We start from the raw sequence: 18,871 nt of genomic DNA on the forward strand, positions 1-18,871 counted from the left end.
CAATACTGCGTATTCCTTTTTCATCGTATGATAGAAAATCAAGATATCTTTTAGTTTAATAGTTTCAGTACACGGCAGCAGGGTCGTATGTAATTTTAATTCGGTGAAGGAAGGTGAAGGTCCGGACCTCCGTGACCCCCTCTTTGGCTACGTCCTTTTACAATGGGAAGCAAGTGCGCCTATTCTCTCAGGTCTTGCGCCCCCCCCCCCCCCCCCCGCCCCGCCCGTTTCCCCCACAAACTACTGCATGGGTGCTCTTGATGGGAACTTTCACCTACCACGCGCATCACAGTGGTTTACAGAGTACGACTGTTACTCAGGCCTTTACACCTCATTCATCCTGCTACAAAATAAAAAATCCATTCTGACACGGTAAAGATTATTGTACGTGCAATGAACAGGACTTGGAGATGCAGTGACAATTTCACAGTACTAGTAGTGTATCGTGGTAATATACACTGAGGTGACAAAAGACATGGATAGCGATATAAACACGTACAGATGACGGTTGTTTCGGGTACAAGAGGTACAAAAGGGCAGTGCATTGGCGGAGCTGTCATTTCCACGCAGATTATTCATGTGAATAGGTTTCCAACGTGATTATAGCCGCACGACGGGAACTGCCGAACTTTGAACGCGGAACGGCAGTTGGAGCTAGAAGCATGGCGCACGCCATTTCGGAAATCATAAGGCAATTCAGTATTCCGAGAACCACAGCGTCAAGAGTGTGCCAAAAATACCAAATTTCAGGCATTATCTCTCACCAAGGACAACGCCATGGCCGATGGCCTTCAATTAACGACAGAGAGCAGCGGCGTTTGCGTAGAATTGCCAGTGCAAACAGGCAATCAACACTGTATGAAATAAACGCAGACATCAATGCCAGACGTGCGTCGAACGTGCCCGTTAGAACAGTGCGGCAAAATTCGGCGTCAATGGGCTATGCCACTAGACGACCGACACGTGTGCCTTTGCTGTTCTGCACGACGCTGCCTGCAGCACCTCTCCTGGGCTCGTGACCATATCGGTTGGACCCTAGGCGACGGGAAAACCATTACCTGGTCACATGAGTCCGTGTTTCGATTGGCAAGAGCTGTTGGTAGCGTTCGAGAATGGCACAGAGCCCACGAAGCTGTGGACCCAAGTTGTCAACAAGGCACTGTGCAAACAGGTGGTGGCTCCATAATGACGAGGGTCCTCTGGTCCAACTGAACCGATCATTAAATGAAACAACACGTTTACTGTTACCAGTCACCGTTTTATTTTTTCCACGACGCGTTTCGAAGGTTTAAACCTCCATCATCAGGTGGATTTACATTAGTTAGTATTACATATGTGTGTATGTTGTGTTACGACATTTGGAGGAACTTGTGGCACTGCCTAGTGGAGAAACAAGACACTATTTCAGAATACGGTTTTGGGTAACTTTTGACAAAAAATTAAACTGATATTTAATGGTAAACTTTTAATAAGTAAACTAGAGTACCTCCAGTGGTCACAGGTTCCTTTTTCTGTCGTAACACTATGTATGATTTTATTGCTGTAGCCAATATGATCATTGTAATTGAAGCCTATAACATTTTACCTAATTGTTATTAGCAAGTATGAAGTTTAAGCCATTTTAACTTTTCACCTGATTGCATAAACGAGTACGAATGTTTAGCTGTTTTAACCTTTCAAAATTGGATTTATATACCACCTGAAGTACACACACATATATTTGACACCTCAAAATAAACACCTCCAAATGGTTTAAACGATTATTCTGTAATAATGTTGTTACAATGTATATTTTTTGCACTTTGCGATTATGTCTTCTCTTCTGCTGTACGAACCTTGCACCCAGCTGATTCCAGACGCCATATTTGTTTACAAATGTGGCAGTATACATGTGAAGTGTTACGACAGAAAAAGGAACCTGTGACCACTGGAGGTACTCTAGTTTACTTATTAAAGTTTACCATTAAATATCAGTTTAATTTTTTGTCAAAAGTTATCCAAAACCATATTCTGAAATAGTGTCTTGTTTCTCCACTAGGCAGTGCCACAAGGTCCTTCCAATGTCGTAACACAACATACACAGACATATGTAATACTAACTAATGTAAATCCACCTGATGATGGAGGCTTAAACCTTCGAAACGCGTCGTGGAAAAAATAAAACGGTGACTGGTAACAGTAAACTTGTTGTTTCATTTAATGTCAGTAACAGTCACGGTAAAGCCTAACCTAAAAATGTTCGCATTTAAAGTGAACCGATCATTGACTGGAAATGGTTATGTTCGGCTACTTGGAAGCTGCGGCCATCAAAAGCTTCATGTACACAAACAGCGATGTCTCGCGTCCGTCGGCCGTCGTAATTTAATTTATTATTTACTACAGAAATTGATTGGTAATGGTGATTGTTGCCGACTTACGTGGTGAACCTTAATAAAAATGAAATTTCATTCAATTTTGATTTACTAAATGGCTCTTGAGCACTAAGGGACATAACTGCTGAGGTCATCAGTCCCCTAGAACTTATAACTACTTAAACCTAACTAACCTAAGGACATCACACACATCGATGCCCGAGGCAGGATTCGAACCTGCGACTGTAGCGGTCGCGCGGTTCCAGACTGTAGCGTCTAGAACCGCTCGGCCACTTCGGCAGGCTTTGATTTACCATTACATGCTTTTGGGAAGTTCTCTTTTTTAACAATATTAATCTTCAGTGGAAATTATTTGTTACGTTAATGAACGTTAGACTCGTAGAATCTTAAAACATGAGCATATAAGTTGAACAATGGAATAAACTTTTCATATTAATTTCCTCGGCTAGTCAGTTCACTTTAAAGCAAAAAATCTTTAGTTATTAATTACAACTGCGGCCCACACACGCGCGAGAGTATTTTTTCTTACCTCCGTTAACCATTGCATTGTAGTCGGAGTCCTGGTTCTGGATGTTGTCCTGAAAACAAGTATCTTAAAGCTACGTATTTTCTGCAACATCGGGCGGCTGTGGAGAAAAATGTATATTATGTTGAAAGCGAGCGAGTTTTCCGCTTCCGCTAATTTTTATAAGTTAATATCGCCACGTAATGGCGTCGTTGGCTGTATCGGCCGCTGCGATTGTTGCAATGTAAATTACTCGAATGCAGGTTAATTCAAGGAAGGCGGACTGAAATCGGGATCACCTCTTACTAATTAAAAGTGAACAATAATATTAAATCAATATATTATCTGCTTAATTAGTGCAAATATGCTTACATTTGCCAGCACTCGCAAGATGTCCGTCTACACACAACCAAGACAAGAGAAGAAGTGAAGAAGACTACAAAATTAACAAGAGAGCGTATCTTGTCGTCTCTTTAGATCATTTTGTTATATTTCTTTGCCCTCGAAACTTACACAGAGAAATTATTATAACACGGAGAAAAATGTACGTTCGCCTGAGCGGCTAGTGTCCACTTATTATTCAAATTTTAAATGTCTCTTCTTTATAAATACTGTTTTTTGAGTCTTTTCTTATTACTGTATTTCGCTGGGGACGCTATAGATCGAATTTTTACGGGTGACAATGGGCCATGACATTGGGCCACAATTGTACCTGACTGGTCTGAAGAACATTCTCGACACTTCGAGTGAATGATTTGACCACCCATATCGCTCTACATGAATCCCATCGTATATTTATGGGACATAATCGAGAAGTCAGTTCGTGAAAAAATCCTGCAACGGTAACACTTTCGAAATTATGGACGGCTATGAAGGCATAATGGCAAAATAATTCTGCAGGGACTTCCAACGAGTTGTTCAATCCGTGCCACGTAGGGTTGCTGCACTACGCAGAAGCAAAGTAGGTCCGACACGACTTTTGTCATTTCGGTGTATGATTATTAAGTCTATTCACTTATATTTGCTTGAATACGGTTTTCTACAATGTTAATTAAAAATATTCACGTAGTGAAGAAAAAGCATATGCGGGTGAAGTATTAGTAAATATTTGAATGTGCTATAAATCCAACTGATCTTTTTCTTATCATACTGTAAATTGTATGGATACCTGCAAATGAGTCTGTGAAATTGCTGTACAAGCAGGAACAACTACGCAGATCCTCTTCATCATATGAATGCACGAGTAACTACATCTATTGTTAGCTGTTGACTTCGCTGGCTACCAACCTTGAAGTTCCTGATCTTATTCCTGGTGCATATCTTTGATTTCTCACGAGACCAAATGAGAAAATTCCACAAAAAATAATCAGTGATACTGACATACAAGCTACGGCAGTCACTTCAAATCAACTGGCCGGCAACAACTGATAGCTAACGGACATTTATCGCGTAACTTCAGCATACTCATGGAAGTTACCTTTCTAACATGACACAGGAAAAATTATGTGTATCCATGATACAGTGGTAATGCCAGTAAACAGTTCTATCGTAAAAAAGGATACTTCTCACATGTTTCTGCTTCACTGGAGTTTCCATATTGTTGATAGCCTTGCTGATGCTGATGGCCTGTAACAAAGAGAACAGATCGTCTTCAGATATATAAATGATGAGAACAATAAAAGTTACCAAACTTCTGGCAGTAAGACTATGGAAATTTATCACAAGGGACAAGTATAACATTGTTATTTAACTGTCACTATAAAAGAATAGACAAAAATTTAAAATCTGACTTAAGAAGGGTAAACCTCAGAGATCAAATACGAAACAATATTGTAAGAGATGAATATATACGCTTTATACAGATGTATAAGAGCAAAGATAAATTATATGGAAACAACAAAACAGAATGGGGAAAGGCAAATCAGTTAAACATATTATCAATTATGAATTGAGTCGTAGGACAACAGAGGAAGAGGTGGCTTAAGTGAAGATAGCACAAGCTGCGGAGTCTACTCGACGACGACGACGACGACGAGGCAGGCCCATAGCGCTGACTGTATCGCTGAAAGTTGCAAACTGACGACGGCACACTTCTTTGTAAAGTGTGAATAGGTATAACTATTAATTCATTTCGTTAATGTCTTCTATGAGTTTGAAAGAGCAGGCTTAATACAGTCAGATATAAACGTCAGTAATCGACAACCATTCCATGCTTACGGTTTTACTACTCCAAGGCTATTGAAAAAACTAGATATTAGAAAGCAACCATTTTATGTTCACAACACAACGCACCACACCAAACACCTCCAGGCAGCCAGACTTAGGTTTTCTGGCGTTTTCTTGAGTTCGAGACTGATAGTGTCGTCCACCTCCTCTTATCACAAACCTGGTTGCAATGACTGATTTGTTGCGTAGCCCATGATCTAGGTTACGTCCAGATATGAAACTTGGTTGAGTTGCTGAAGCCAACGAATGTAAATACGAAGTAAAAATGGTGGTAACAGACATCTGTGAAATGTAGCTCGAGGTCGAAGTTGGTTCCATTATTAATGCACGTTTCTTTACTGACCCTCTACGCCAAATTCAGAAAAGCTATATTTCATATTAAACAAATGACCAATAAGTATTTATTTACAAAGTACGTTAATATATTTATTCCTTTACTTATTTAAATAAATAAATGTCAACAACGAAACATTCATGGACAGAAATGGGGAGGGGAAAGTGGTACCACATGACTACTCCAACATCCGAGAGGGATGCCATCCAGGGTACGTTTTCTTCTTACTTTCAAGACAGACTTAAATTTCACATGCAGGTTCAAGTAATAGTAAAAGAAAAAAAAATATCATCAAAATTAAGCCAGCACCAGGTGTGAAATTGTAGAACACAGTTCGTCATCTCTACAACGTGAACCGTTGCATTCCTTCACATAATATAAATACATCAGAGATATAAGAAATTAATCTGACAATCCTCCTCCGACTCTCAGAGACGTTATCTATACCTTTTACTTTGATAGACCACCACAAACCTAAAGGGACTCTTAGACGATTAAAACTATTAGATGAGGGCAGTCAAATGAAAACCGAATACTCACCACAACGGGACCATGGAAAGATTCCATTCAAAAGTTATCTCCAAATACGTTAGGAACTGTCTCACACTGGCATATCAGATTACCAATCCCCGGCCGGCCGTGGTGGTCTAGCGGTTCTAGGCGCGCAGTCCGGAACCGCGCGACTGCTACGGTCGCAGGTTCGAATCCTGCCTCGGGCATGGATGTGTGTGATGTCCTTAGGTTAGTTAGGTTTAAGTAGCTCTAAGTTCTAGGGGACTGATGACCACAGTAGTTAAGTCCCATAGTGCTCAGAGCCATTTGAACCATTTTTGAACCAATCCCCGTTTCGTAGAATGGGGTCGGTCGCTGACGAATCCACAACCGCGCGCGCTGTTGCACTGTGTCGAAAGAGATGCCTTAACATCAATTACTGGCTGTCTCTGTATAGGTACATTTTTAAAGTGTCCACTGTGGGGTGGCACCGAGGATGTTGCCAAAACTGGGGTGGTGGTGGAGGGGCGGGAGGCTGGAGGGGGAAGATGGAGGCGGGAAGGAATCTACGAGGTACCCTTTGACGTTTCATTCGGTCATTCACGGGGTGAATAAGCATATGTCAATGTCGCATTTCCCTGTGATCACGTCGCAACAAAGCGCGAAACAAAACAGAATAAATAGCCTTTGTTGCCGTGGATCCATGTTCAAAATCCGTCGAATGTAACGGTCCCCAGTGGTTCCACCTTGTATACCAAAGCAGAAACTGCGGTCGCGCTACACTCCAAAAGGTTGCGGTCGTGTTCAATGCAGTTGTAACCTCACAGTGTCCTTAGAGAGCGCTTCCATTGGCAGGGGTTATCGGCAGTGTCACAGGCTGTCAAAACGTCCTGGTACTCAACGTAATGCAAACAGTTGTTTTCGAAAGCAAGATGTATGTGTGAATCAAGGCTCCAAGGGAAGAGGTGGTTCCACTGATGCCCATATGTCGCCCCCTGAGGCTTTTTTTGTATTGATACTGAGCGCCGGTGTGTGTGAAATGTTTTCCTCGGCCGACCATAAAAAAAGCACGATTTCAACGCTGGGCATTGCGGTGAAATGTGGGTAACAGGGGATGTGACGACCTGCCCGTCGTGCTGAAGTCCACGGTGGCAATTGGCAGAATTGTGGTGTGATTTGGCGTCAATGTGCTATTATTAACCCACCTTACACCTCTCACCAACTTCAGAGCGCTGGCTCTTTTTTTGCTCATGTGTCGACACGTTGTTCGAAGCGTCGCCCAGCCCGAGGATGAATATTACAGAGAAAGTTTCTAGGTATCTTTGACCCACATTTCAAACTTCTGCGCCGCAATAGGAGACAATGATGGTGATTCGCACAAGTGACTCTTTAAATTACATTGCGCAGTGTAGTTAGAATAAGAATGAATAGTATTACAGTTAGTTGGAAATACTGAGACGTTGTCTTCGGCGCACTGGGGACGCCACACCGAATCACACCACCATTACTAGAATGATTCTTGCACTGCGTCCTTCCCTGCGTCCCGACGTGTCCATGTACGCAGCAGAAAACCACGCCCTTGTCTCTGTTTTGGATCTTATGTGGGAAATCGTGGATAGTCTGAATTATTTTTCCTAATTAGTACATCTTTTGTACCGCTTGTAGGGAACTTAGAGCAGGTGAGAAACTTTCTGCTGTGTTGCTTTCGTACCTGCTCCAGTGCATTCAAAACTCCGTATAACTCCGTTTTATTAATTGCCCCAGCAGGCGAATTCTGAAAATCCTATGGTGTTGCTAAAGGCGAGTGCCCTGATCCCCAATTTTGTGCGCCTCAGAATAGCGGTTCAAAGTTCGGATTACTTCGATCTGGTGTACGCTGCGATGGCCAACTTCGGATGCTGGCGATCGAAATATTTTCGCAGAAAGCTATAAGAAGATGCGCTACACTGAGCACAGTGTTCACTGGTTATAAACAAAGAGAGCTGGGGACTATCCGGTTTGACAGTGAGGCTGCACAGCGGGCAGCCATCGCTCGCGGCCCCCGGTCTGGCTTACTGGAGGCCCCTCAGGGCGACGGAAACAACGAGACGTAATTAAGTGCAAGAGCCGCGCCGTGGCCTCCTAGGTTAGCGACGAGCGTAAAAGCTTAACTGCGCCACTCTGCTTAACGTTAACTGGATCTTCTCCATTAGCGGCTACTGCTCTTTCCACTGCGCCCACCACACTTCCCTGCCCGCCAAATCGGCTGGTTCTTCCCAGCCAGCCGGGGTTACCAATGATGGGACGCAACAACCGATAGGACACACTGCGATGGATGACGATAATTGGTGTTACTGAGCAACTCAACACTATAGGTATTCGTTCCTTTATCCTATTCTCAACGAGCCTTTAGAAGGGTTTTCCGAGTAAAACGGGTAGAGTCGGGTCAAGAAATGACTTACAGATAACAGTGAACGGACAGTATCATCAAACGAAGACTATGCACAGGTGAAGGCAGAGCAGCGAAAGGAAGGAAGTGTGAGGCCAGATGGTTCTCCAGAATGAGGGCTGAGGTTTAAGTGGCATCCTGCAACTACATTTCTTTCTTCATCTACGCCGGCCGGAGTGGCCGAGCGGTTCTAGGCGCTACAGTCTGGAACCGCGCGACCGCTACGGTTGCAGGTGCGAATCCTGCCTCGGGCATGGATGTATGTGATATTCTTAGGTTAGTTAGGTTTAAATAGTTCGAAGTTCTAGGGGACTGATGACCTCAGAAGTTAAGTCCCATAGTGCTCAGAACCATTTGAACCATTCTAAATCTACAAACGTACTCCGCAAGCAACCAAGTGGCGCATGGCGGAGAGTACCTTGTACCGCTACTATCGGTCATTCCCTTTCCTGTTCCACTCGTAAACGGAGCGAGTCATGAACGACTGTCTATAACCTTTCGTACAGGTTCTAATTCTCTGACTGTCTTCACGGTCCTTATGCGCAAAGTACGTTGGCGGCAGTAGGATCGTTTAGCATTCTGTTGCAAACGCCAGTTCTCTAACTATCGCTATTGTGTTTCGCGGTCACGTTCAATATTACTCGCAAAACGCTTGTTTTGGTGCATCGATTAATGAGGACAAAGAGACGAACACCGACACTGTTGAGTCCCTCAGAAACGCCATTCATTATCATCCACCGCAACGTGCTGTGTCGCTTGTTGTACGCTTCTGTGGGAACCCTGTCTTAAGTGGAAAAACCAGACGATTTGGCGGGCACAGGGAGTGTGGCGAGCTGAAAGAACGTCGTCTTTCCTCCGCGGATTCCCGTTTGAGTAATACTCGCATGTTGATTGAACCTACTGCTAACAGATCTATTAGAACGCGTCTTAAATGCTTCAATGTCTACCCGTAATCGGGCCTGGGGAACCCAAACACTCTAGCAGAGCTCAAAAATGGGTTATTTAAGTGTCCTGTATGCAGTATTCTTTGTAGATGAACCACAAGTTCCTAGAATCCTCCAAATAAACCAAATCCCCCCCATTGGCCTTCCATGAAATTAATTCCGTTCAATATTCCTTCCACTTTATGTAGTTTTCAAGTCTTCCCCCTACTGCATCCACGCGAGAAGAGGATATCGAAAGTGGGAGACATCATCCAAAGTCTTCCGGCTAGTAAGAACAACCATCACAGATTTCAAGTTAGGGAGGTAAAATCAGGGAGTATATCAGGACTGCGGGAAAATGAACAGGAGGTGTCATCTACCCGATTCTACCCCGCGAGTCCACTAAAATGAGCGCTTTAAATTACCTGTTAATATCCAGTTTCCCAAAGGAACATAAAAACGCGAGTTGCTTTCATCACATCGTCAACTATGATCTGTGGCAATGATTCGCCAAGACGCGATCTGCGCTGTACGTCAAGTGCGATGCTGACGCTTTATCGATGTGGCGGAGTGTCTTGAGTCGCCCTGCAAATACACTGTGAAGAGTTGTGTCTATTCCCCCCCCCCCCCCCCCCTCTCTCTGTCTCAAATGGTTCAAATGGCTCTGGGCACTATGGGACTTAACTGCTGAGGTCACAAGTCCCCTAGAACTTAGAACTACTTAAACCTAACTAACCTAAGGACATCACACACATCCATGCCCGAGGCAGGATTCGAATCCGCGACCGTAGCGGTCGCGCGGTTCCGGACAGTAGCGCCTAGAACCGCTTGGCCACTCCGGCCGTCTCTCTCTCTCTCTCTCTCTCTCTCTCTCTCTCTCTCTCTCTCTCTCTCTCTCTCTGTGTGTGTGTGTGTGTGTGTGTGTGTGTGTGTGTGTGTGTGTGTGTGTGTGTGTGTGTGTGCGCGCGCGCGCGCACTAAATCCCAGCTTCTCTCCGAGGGTTTCGAAGTGACATTCTCCACTTTCTGTTGGAGGCTTATCGTTTGGAGTTCGTTGGGACGTATATTGGTCATGCAATTTTGTCCCCTTTCTGTAAGATATTGCATCTGATAGGTGTCTGCAAGTCAACTTCTGGGCTTTGTCTTGGGAGCAGGTCTATTGTTGAGGCTTCCATAGCTAATGTATCAGTGGAATCAGGATGTCTACGTGAATGTGTCCAGAAGATTAACACAAAGGTTCCTGTGTCACTGAGGTCGCATAAAACTCAGTGAATGGTGGAGACCAAAGGATGAGTCAGTGAGTAAAATTACTGTCAATCGCCTGTAACCTAGTGAGTAAATCACCGCACAAGAAAATGTTTCTGGCAGCTTGGGGTTGTACGCTGCGGTGGAGAACACCACGACACGTTTGTCCGTACAACGCACGTGTTACCAATGGAGTAATGTGTCAAGCAACACCGAACGATGGTCAATGGAGGGATGAAATAGCGTGGATCATTTGAAGTCGTGAGATCTTAGGAACAGGAATAGTCATTTATCATTATAAGGTTTTCTTCTTCAGCTTTTTAAGCTTTAAGTACGGATAGAAACTGTACAATGATACTACCACTACCAGACATCGCTCGACTGTGATTTCTACCAATTCCCCATACAATCTACATAAACGTACATTCCATGAATTCTTATTATGGATTGTTTTAGAATCGTCACAGCGCGAAAACTGCTCTAAGATTTCATATTTTTTGCACAAATGCCCTCCCACGAAAATATCATAAACTGAAAAATTATTTAAGTTTTACAACGTATGAAAAAATAAAATGCATACACTTTGTATACGCCTAAGTACGAAGATAGACATCCTGTAAACCGTTTTTAATGAAATTGATTCAACAGTGAAAATTATTTTCATTGAAGCAATTAGAAACAATGCGAAGAATAAAGCAAAGGGGCAATAATGAAGTGCCTTGTGCATATTATTCTGTTTACGTTGATATGTATTATCTAACAAGTAACTATTCCAGTTCCCAGCAATATCTATAATTCACTTTACAGCCCTTGTGATGTTGATGCTATATTCAAACTTGTTAGTAGGATGGTCAGCCCCTGTAGCCTAACTTTTACCGTTCATTATTGGGCAATGCGACAAACCTAGTGTGGTCAATGTATACGTGGGGTGGTACTCTACTGACGTCCAGAACGAACACGCATCTATCTGATTAACTCACAAATTACGTAAAAATACAATGCTCATCATATAAACAGCCGTCTACGTGCGGAAGTCATTTCTCCAAGTTAGCTTTTCTTGCAAGAGTGCCAATCCAGTAACGTACGGAGAAGAGGTTTCACGAAGTTAGCCGAGTAGGAAAGATGCGAACAGATTTGAATCTACAAGTGCCGGTCGTGAATAGCGCTGAGAGCACTATCCGCGTTCCGTGTTAACAGTCGCACTCCGATAAACAAATTTAGTCTGCCAGTAAGTTCAAACCAGCGCTCGCTTTGTTTCAGAGCGAAACATTCATTCTTGACACAAGAAATAAACATATTTTCATATTTCGGCAGCACGATACAAGTTACAAGACAGCACCAGAGCCGGGCCCTTCCACATCCTACCCACCCCCACCCCCCTCCAATCTCACCCTCTTCAGCTGCCCTCCCTAAAAATGAAACAGATATTGCGAAAGGAACGGACAATGGTTCTCGTAGCGTATGAGCAAGGAGACGTAGGTGTGGCTGATGCAATGGAGTGCTTAGTTACCGTACACCTACGTCCGAAGAATGAGGTATGTTGAACTAAGTAAGAGTTTACAATGCATCGGACCAGATTTCTGAGTGGAAACGGGACCGCTTATCACACGCAACTCAACGCGTACTTCTTAATGGAACGAAATCGACACATTTAAAATTTGCTTCTGGAGAACCTAAACCGATTGCGAAGAAGGGCGAAGTAAGAGTGATTTCAGGTGTGCCGCAGTGGAGTGTCGTAGGACCGTTGCTATTCACAATATACATAAATGACCTTGTGTATGACATCGGAAGTTCACTGAGGCTTTTTGCGGATGATGCAGTGGTATATCGAGAGGTTGCAACAATGGAAAATTGTACTGAAATGCAGGACGACCTGCAGCGAATTGACGCATGGTGCAGGGAACGGCAATTGAATCTCAATGTAGACAAGTGTAATGTGCTGCGAATACATAGAAAGATAGATCCCTTATCATTTAGCTACAATATAGCAGGTCAGCAACTGGAAGCAGTCAATTCCATAAATTATCTGGGAGTACGTATTAGGAGTGATTTAAAATGGAATGATCATATAAAGTTGATCGTCGGTAAAGCAGATGCCAGACTGAGATTCATTGGAAGAATCCTAAGGAAATGCAGTCCGAAAACAAAGGAAGTAGGTTACAGTACTGCTTGAATACTGCTCACCGGTATGGGATCTGTACCAGATAGGGTTTACAGAAGTGATAGTGAAGATCCAACGGAGAGCAGCGCGCTTCGTTACAGGATCATTTAGTAATCGCGAAAGCGTTACGGAGATGATAGATAAACTGCAGTGGAAGACTCTGCAGGAGAGACGCTCAGTAGCTCGGTACGGGCTTTTGTTGAAGTTTCGAGAACATACCTTCACCGAAGAGTCAAGCAGTATATTGCTCCCTCCTACGTATATCTCGCGAAGAGACCATGAGGATAAAATCAGAGAGATTGGAGCCCACACAGAAGCATACAGACAATCCTTCTTTCCACGAACAATACGAGACTGGAATAGAAGGGAGAACCGATAGAGGTACTCAAGGTACCCTCCGCCACACACCGTCAGGTGGCTTGCGGAGTATGGATGTAGATGTAGACAGCAACCGGCGGCCCGTTAGCCGTATCCGGCCCGCGGAATAAATTCGGATATTCGAGAGAGAGAGAGAGAGAGAGAGAGAGAGAGAGAGAGAGAGAGAGAGAGGGGGGGTGGGGGAGTCGCTGCAGAATCTTGCAACGTTAGCTTTTAACAACTACTGTAAAACGTGAATAAAGTAGCAATGTTCGTGATGCGTAAATAAATATAAACATCTGAACGTGCGGTGACAATATAATGAAAGTACTCCCAAAACATGTCGAGAAAGGAATGTCATTAGTGGGTGCGTTACCGCATGAACATTAACATCATGGACGCTATAGTGTTGACTCCGGGCGCGGTACGAGCGCTGCTGACGCCATGGTCCGCGAGTCACAAAATTTGATCCGCTAGCAACTTTCAAAACATCGACTCCCCGCCTCCTCCCTAACACTCACCCTCTTCGCTCCCCCTTCCTACAAATGAACAGTTTTTGCGAGAAGAACGGGCAGTGGTGTTCCTAACCTGATTTACAATATACGAAGGAGGCCTAGTGGGTAACAACAAAAACTCGGAGAGGATGTTCGTTGGCATAGTCTGAACGTTTTTCCATCATACTAATTTTTTTTCCTTTTTGGTGCGGTGTTCGTTCTGTTGAAAACGGTATCAGAATGTCAGAACCGTATCCAAAGCGACGTGTTTCCTTCCAAGCTTTCGCATTTTCGCGCAGCCAACAGAAAAACTTTTCTTACTCCCATTATCAGTGCATTGTATTAGAGTTTCGCCCATGGTTTGTTGACTACATAGCAGACCTACAAATGTCAAAGCAGTATTGACATATTGAGTTTTGTGGTGCTTGTATTTGAATAATATGACTTTATTCGAAGAAGAAATATAGAAAATAGCTAGTCGATTGTGACAAATTTTAATAACATTTCATTACGTCTTTAGGTGATACTCTTTTTTGGCGCAAAAAAATTGTTTTTGAAAAGTTTCAAGTTATATTAATTCGTATAATGTAATAATTACTGTTAATTTTCTCATGCTGTGCTCAGTAAAGATTGTATTTAATCTGCGTTTTAAGCGAAAGACGATGACGACGCAATTGACAGTGCAGAGTAAATTAGAATGGAAGTGTGCTAGTGCTCACAGTTTTATGGAAGACAGTACGAAGGTAACATAGCGGAGCAGCAATATGAACTGAGATTTGTAAAATGGAGCGCCGGGTAATATAGTAAAAAGTTTTCAGATTCGAGAGTTACTGTCGAGGGCTGAAAGTTGCCGTGGTGTCGGCGCGTTATGGCGGTGTATTAGAACCATATGATAAACTTTATAACGAGCTACACTTTATTTAAAGGACACGATGACGCTGAATGACTAAAAGAAGCCAGACTACAAGAATGAGAGATGTAAGTGTGGACAGAAGTATTTTAATAATAAAGCTTCAAGATCAAGAAGAGATAAGTTGAAGATACATTGGAAATATTAATGCTGAGCAGGATATTTTTGAAGCTTAGTGATGTTTCGTAGCTAATGGACATGTACAGCTGAAAGTGGTGAAGAGGATCAGCAGATGTCAAGAACTAACAATTTTGTCACTGAAAGAACATCGTTTGTACTGTCTGGACTGTGAAGGAGGTGTACAGGTAAAAGGATAAAAACGTTACGTGCACATTAGGGCTTCTGGTCGAAAGTAAACGATAGTTATTACCAACTGTAAGGGCACAGCACGAAGTTTCGGCGTGATAAATGTCCAAATAAACGAGTACGCTGGCAAACAAATTAAGGCTGGCGTGTACTCTTTCTTACGCTGGTAAATCAATGCTGTGGATTATTTGAAACCTTTGTTTTGCATCTTACAACGAGCTGGATCCAGATTATATGAGTAACAATTTTCAATTAAATTGGTTTCAAACGGTTTCCGATGGCCGCTACTTGCAGTAACGATGAAGATCGACTACGGCGGGGGACCATCAGAGATCACACAGCATCCCACAGAGGCAGAAGGCCATCCTCCATTCAGGAGTAAATGATAAACACACCTGCGACCGCAATATTAACAAACCCATTGCGTATTAAAAGTGAACTATCTAAATACTGGCACAAACATTGCCATTAATTCATTCTAGAGGGAGTTCTTATTAGAAATTAGGAATTATATGCAATGCGAAGTACTTAAAAGTACACTACAGGCCATTAAAATTGCTACACCACGGAGATGACGTGCTACAGACGCAAAATTTAACCAACAGGAAGAAGATTCTGTAATGTGCAAATGATTAGCTTTTCAGAGCATTCACACAAGGTTGGCGCCGGTGGCGACACATACAACGTGCTGACATGAGAAAAGTTTCCAACCGTTTTCTCATACACAAACAGCAGTTGGCCGGCATTGCCTGGTGAAACGTTGTTGTGATCCCTCGTGTAAGGAGGGAAATGCGTACCATCACGTTTCCGCCTTTGATGAAGGTCGGATTGTAGCCTATCGCTATTGCGGTTTGTCGTATCGCGACACTGCTGCTCGCGTTGGTCGAGATCTAATGACTGTTAGCAGAATATGGACTCTGTGGGTTCAGGAGGGTAATACGGAACGCCTAGCTGGATCCCAACGGCCTCGTATCATTAGCAGTCGAGATGACAGGCATCTTATCCGCACGGCTGTAACGGATCGTGCAGCCACGTCTCGATCCCTGAGTCAACAGATGAGGAAGTTTGCAAGACTACAACCATCTCCACGAACAGCTCGACGACGTTTGCAGCAGCATGGACTATCAGCTCGGAGACCTTGGCCGCGGTTACCCTTGACGCTACATCACAGACAGGAGCGCCTGCGATGGTGTACTCAACGACGAACCTGGGTGCACGAATGGCAAAACGTCATTTTTTCGGAGGAATCCAGGTTCTATTTACAGCATCATGATGGTTGCATCCGCGTTTGGCGACATCGCGGTGAACGCACATTGGAAGCGTATATTCGTCATCGCCATACTGGCGTTATCACCCGGCGTGATGGTATGGGGTGCCATTGGTTACACGTCTCGGTCACCTCGTGTTCGCATTGACGGCACTGTGAACAGTGGACGTTACATTTCAGATGTGTTACGACCCGTGGCTCTACACTTCATTCGATCCCAGCTAAACCCTACATTTTAGCAGGATAATACATGACCGCATGTTGCAGGTCCTGTACGGGCCTTTCTGGATAGAGAAAATGTTCGATTGCTGCCGTGGCCAGCAATTCTCCAGATCTCCCACCAATTGGAAAAATTTGGTCAAAGGTGACCGAGCAACCGGCTCGTCACAATACGCCAGTCACTACTCTTGATGAACTGTGGTATCGTGTTGAAGCTGCATGGGCAGCTGTACCTGTACACGCCATCCAAGCTCTGCTTGACTCAATGTCCAGGCATATCAAGGCCGTTATTACGGCCAGAGGTGGTTGTTCTGGGTACTGATTTCTCAAGATCTATGCACCCAAATTGCGTGAAAATGTAATCACTTGTCAGTTCTAGTATAATATATTTGTCCAATGAATACCCGTTTATCATCTGCATTTCTTCTTGGTGTAGCAATTTTAATGGCCAGTAGTGTAATAAACCAACCTCTTGAAGAGTTATTCAATAGTGTAAGGTATTGCAACTAACTCAAACGTTTAGCCTGATACAGCGAGAACAGAAAGCCTTCTCACAGACCAAATATATTCAACGAGAGTCTCTACGCTTAGTTACGATCCGCCTTGTTCGACAGGAAACGTTTGAAATTGGATTTAACAGTACATGTATATTACTCGTTGGAATTTCTGAAGTATGTATTGGAGTAGTGATACCTGGCAGTAAATACTGATTGTTTTGTTGCTTGACACTGCCATACTGAATGCGTCCTAGTGAAAAAAGATTATAAGCAAATTGAATATCATTAGAATTCTTCACTTCCATTAACGCCACACAACAGTCTTTATTACCAGTTTGTGCATAGGCCTAAATTTGCTTCCTACGTCACCATATGACTAAATTTTAACAGGAGTTTATTAGTGGTGTGTTTGGACGAATGATTGTATGTGCTTACAGAGCCTAAATATCTTAAAAAGAGAAGGCAGCAGTTGTTTTGACGGAGGGCACAGAGTTTAGCAGTTACGCCAGAAAGATGAGGGAATAAATGTCAACTTTTTACGATATGCCAGAAAAGGGCCACGTAACCCACCAAAATGGCTGAAGAATAAAGATAAAATGCGGCAATATGCTAGTGATGTTAGTCAGCTTGCGATGGCTTTTAAAGACGATGATGGACGTTGCAGCCAGCGAAACTGCAACGAGAACATTACCAAAACTTTCATGCACTGCTTTACGACCATAAAGATAAACCTCGATCATAAACATGAACCTCAACAGGCTAGATTTTTTAGCCACGTTATTCTGCTACCGAACTAACGTCACAGTATTGAAATAACCTGCAGTAATGCAGCTGGGTGGCGTCATCGATAACCGCCAATATTTCGATAGGTGCACAGCCTGTAATTTTCAAGACGCAAATGCAACGAGAAAGACCGCCCGCTCACCCATCCTTCTCCTGCCATCCCACACATCTACATCTACGTGATTACTCTGCTATTCACAATAAAGTGCGTGGCAGAGGGTCCAATGAACCACCTTCATGCTGTCTCTCTACCGTTCCACACTCTAACAGCATGCGGGAAAAAACAAGCACTTATATTTTTCTGTGCGAGCCCTGATTTCTCTTATTTTATCGTGATAATCATTTCTCGCTATGTAGGAGGGTGCCAACAGAATGTTTTCGCAATCGGAGGAGAAAACCGGTGATTGAAATTTCATGAGAAGATCCTGTAGCAACGAAAAACGCCTTTGTTTTTATGATTGCCACTCCAATTCACGTATCATATCTCTGACACTATCTCCCATATTTCGCGATAATACAAAGCGAGCTGCCCTTCTTTGTACTTTTTCGATGTCATCCGTCAGTTCCACCTGATGCGGATCCCACACCGCACAGTAATACTCCAGAATAGGGCGGACAAGCGTGGTGTAAGCAGTCTCTTTAGTAGACCTGTTGGACCTTCTAATGCCAATGAATCGCAGTCTTTGGTTTGCTCTACCCACAATATTATCTACGTGATCATTCCAATTTAGGTTAGTTGTAATTCTAATCCCTAAGTATTTAGTTGAATTTACAGCCTTCAGATTTGTGACACTTATAGCGTAATCGAAATTTAGCTGATTTCGTTTAGTACTCATGTGAATAACTTCACACTTTTCCTTATTGAGGGTCAATTGCCACTTATCGCACCATACAGATATCTTATCTAAATCATTTTGCAAGTCGTTTTGATTATCTGATGACTTTAGAAGACGGCTACTCAGATTGTCTCCTATGTCGTTAATATAGATCACGAACAATAGAGGGCCTATAACACTTCCTTGGCGAACGCCGTATATTATTTCTGTTTTACTCGATGACTTTCCGTCTACTACTACGAACGGTGACCTTTATGACCAGGAAATCACGAATGCAAATGGTATATTTCCGTTTGTTTTTCTGTTGTGTTCTCATGTTTTATACCGTTTTCTTTGAATATGAATTATTACACGTTCCATTATTTTTTTAACTTGAACAAACTTTAAACGAATGGACTATTCCATATTTGTACCCCATAATCTGAAGAGCCAAAAATGTAAAACTGTGTGTTAAGCTTAATTTAGGTATGTTCCTAACGTAGTATGTATTCGAAAATATAGAAAGCTTTAAAATACA

The 18,871-nt window shown here is 43.1% G+C and overlaps 1 protein-coding gene across 4 annotated transcripts in view; it reads right to left on the reverse strand.

Moving 5' to 3' along the window:
* Positions 1–18,871, reverse strand: part of LOC124789301 (huntingtin-interacting protein 1) — a 523,418-nt gene that overhangs the window by 107,734 nt on the left and 396,813 nt on the right. For all 4 annotated transcript variants that reach the window (XR_007016111.1, XR_007016110.1, XR_007016107.1 and 1 more), the window contains exon 2: positions 4,440–4,503. Coding sequence is in view for 1 of the 4 variants with exons in the window: in XM_047256618.1 (XP_047112574.1) it covers positions 4,440–4,503 (64 nt within the window). In the remaining 3 variants the exon portion in view is untranslated. The remainder of the gene's footprint in view (positions 1–4,439; positions 4,504–18,871) is intronic.

Source organism: Schistocerca piceifrons, chromosome 1 (assembly GCF_021461385.2).
Source record: "Schistocerca piceifrons isolate TAMUIC-IGC-003096 chromosome 1, iqSchPice1.1, whole genome shotgun sequence".
NCBI lineage: Eukaryota > Metazoa > Arthropoda > Insecta > Orthoptera > Acrididae > Schistocerca > Schistocerca piceifrons.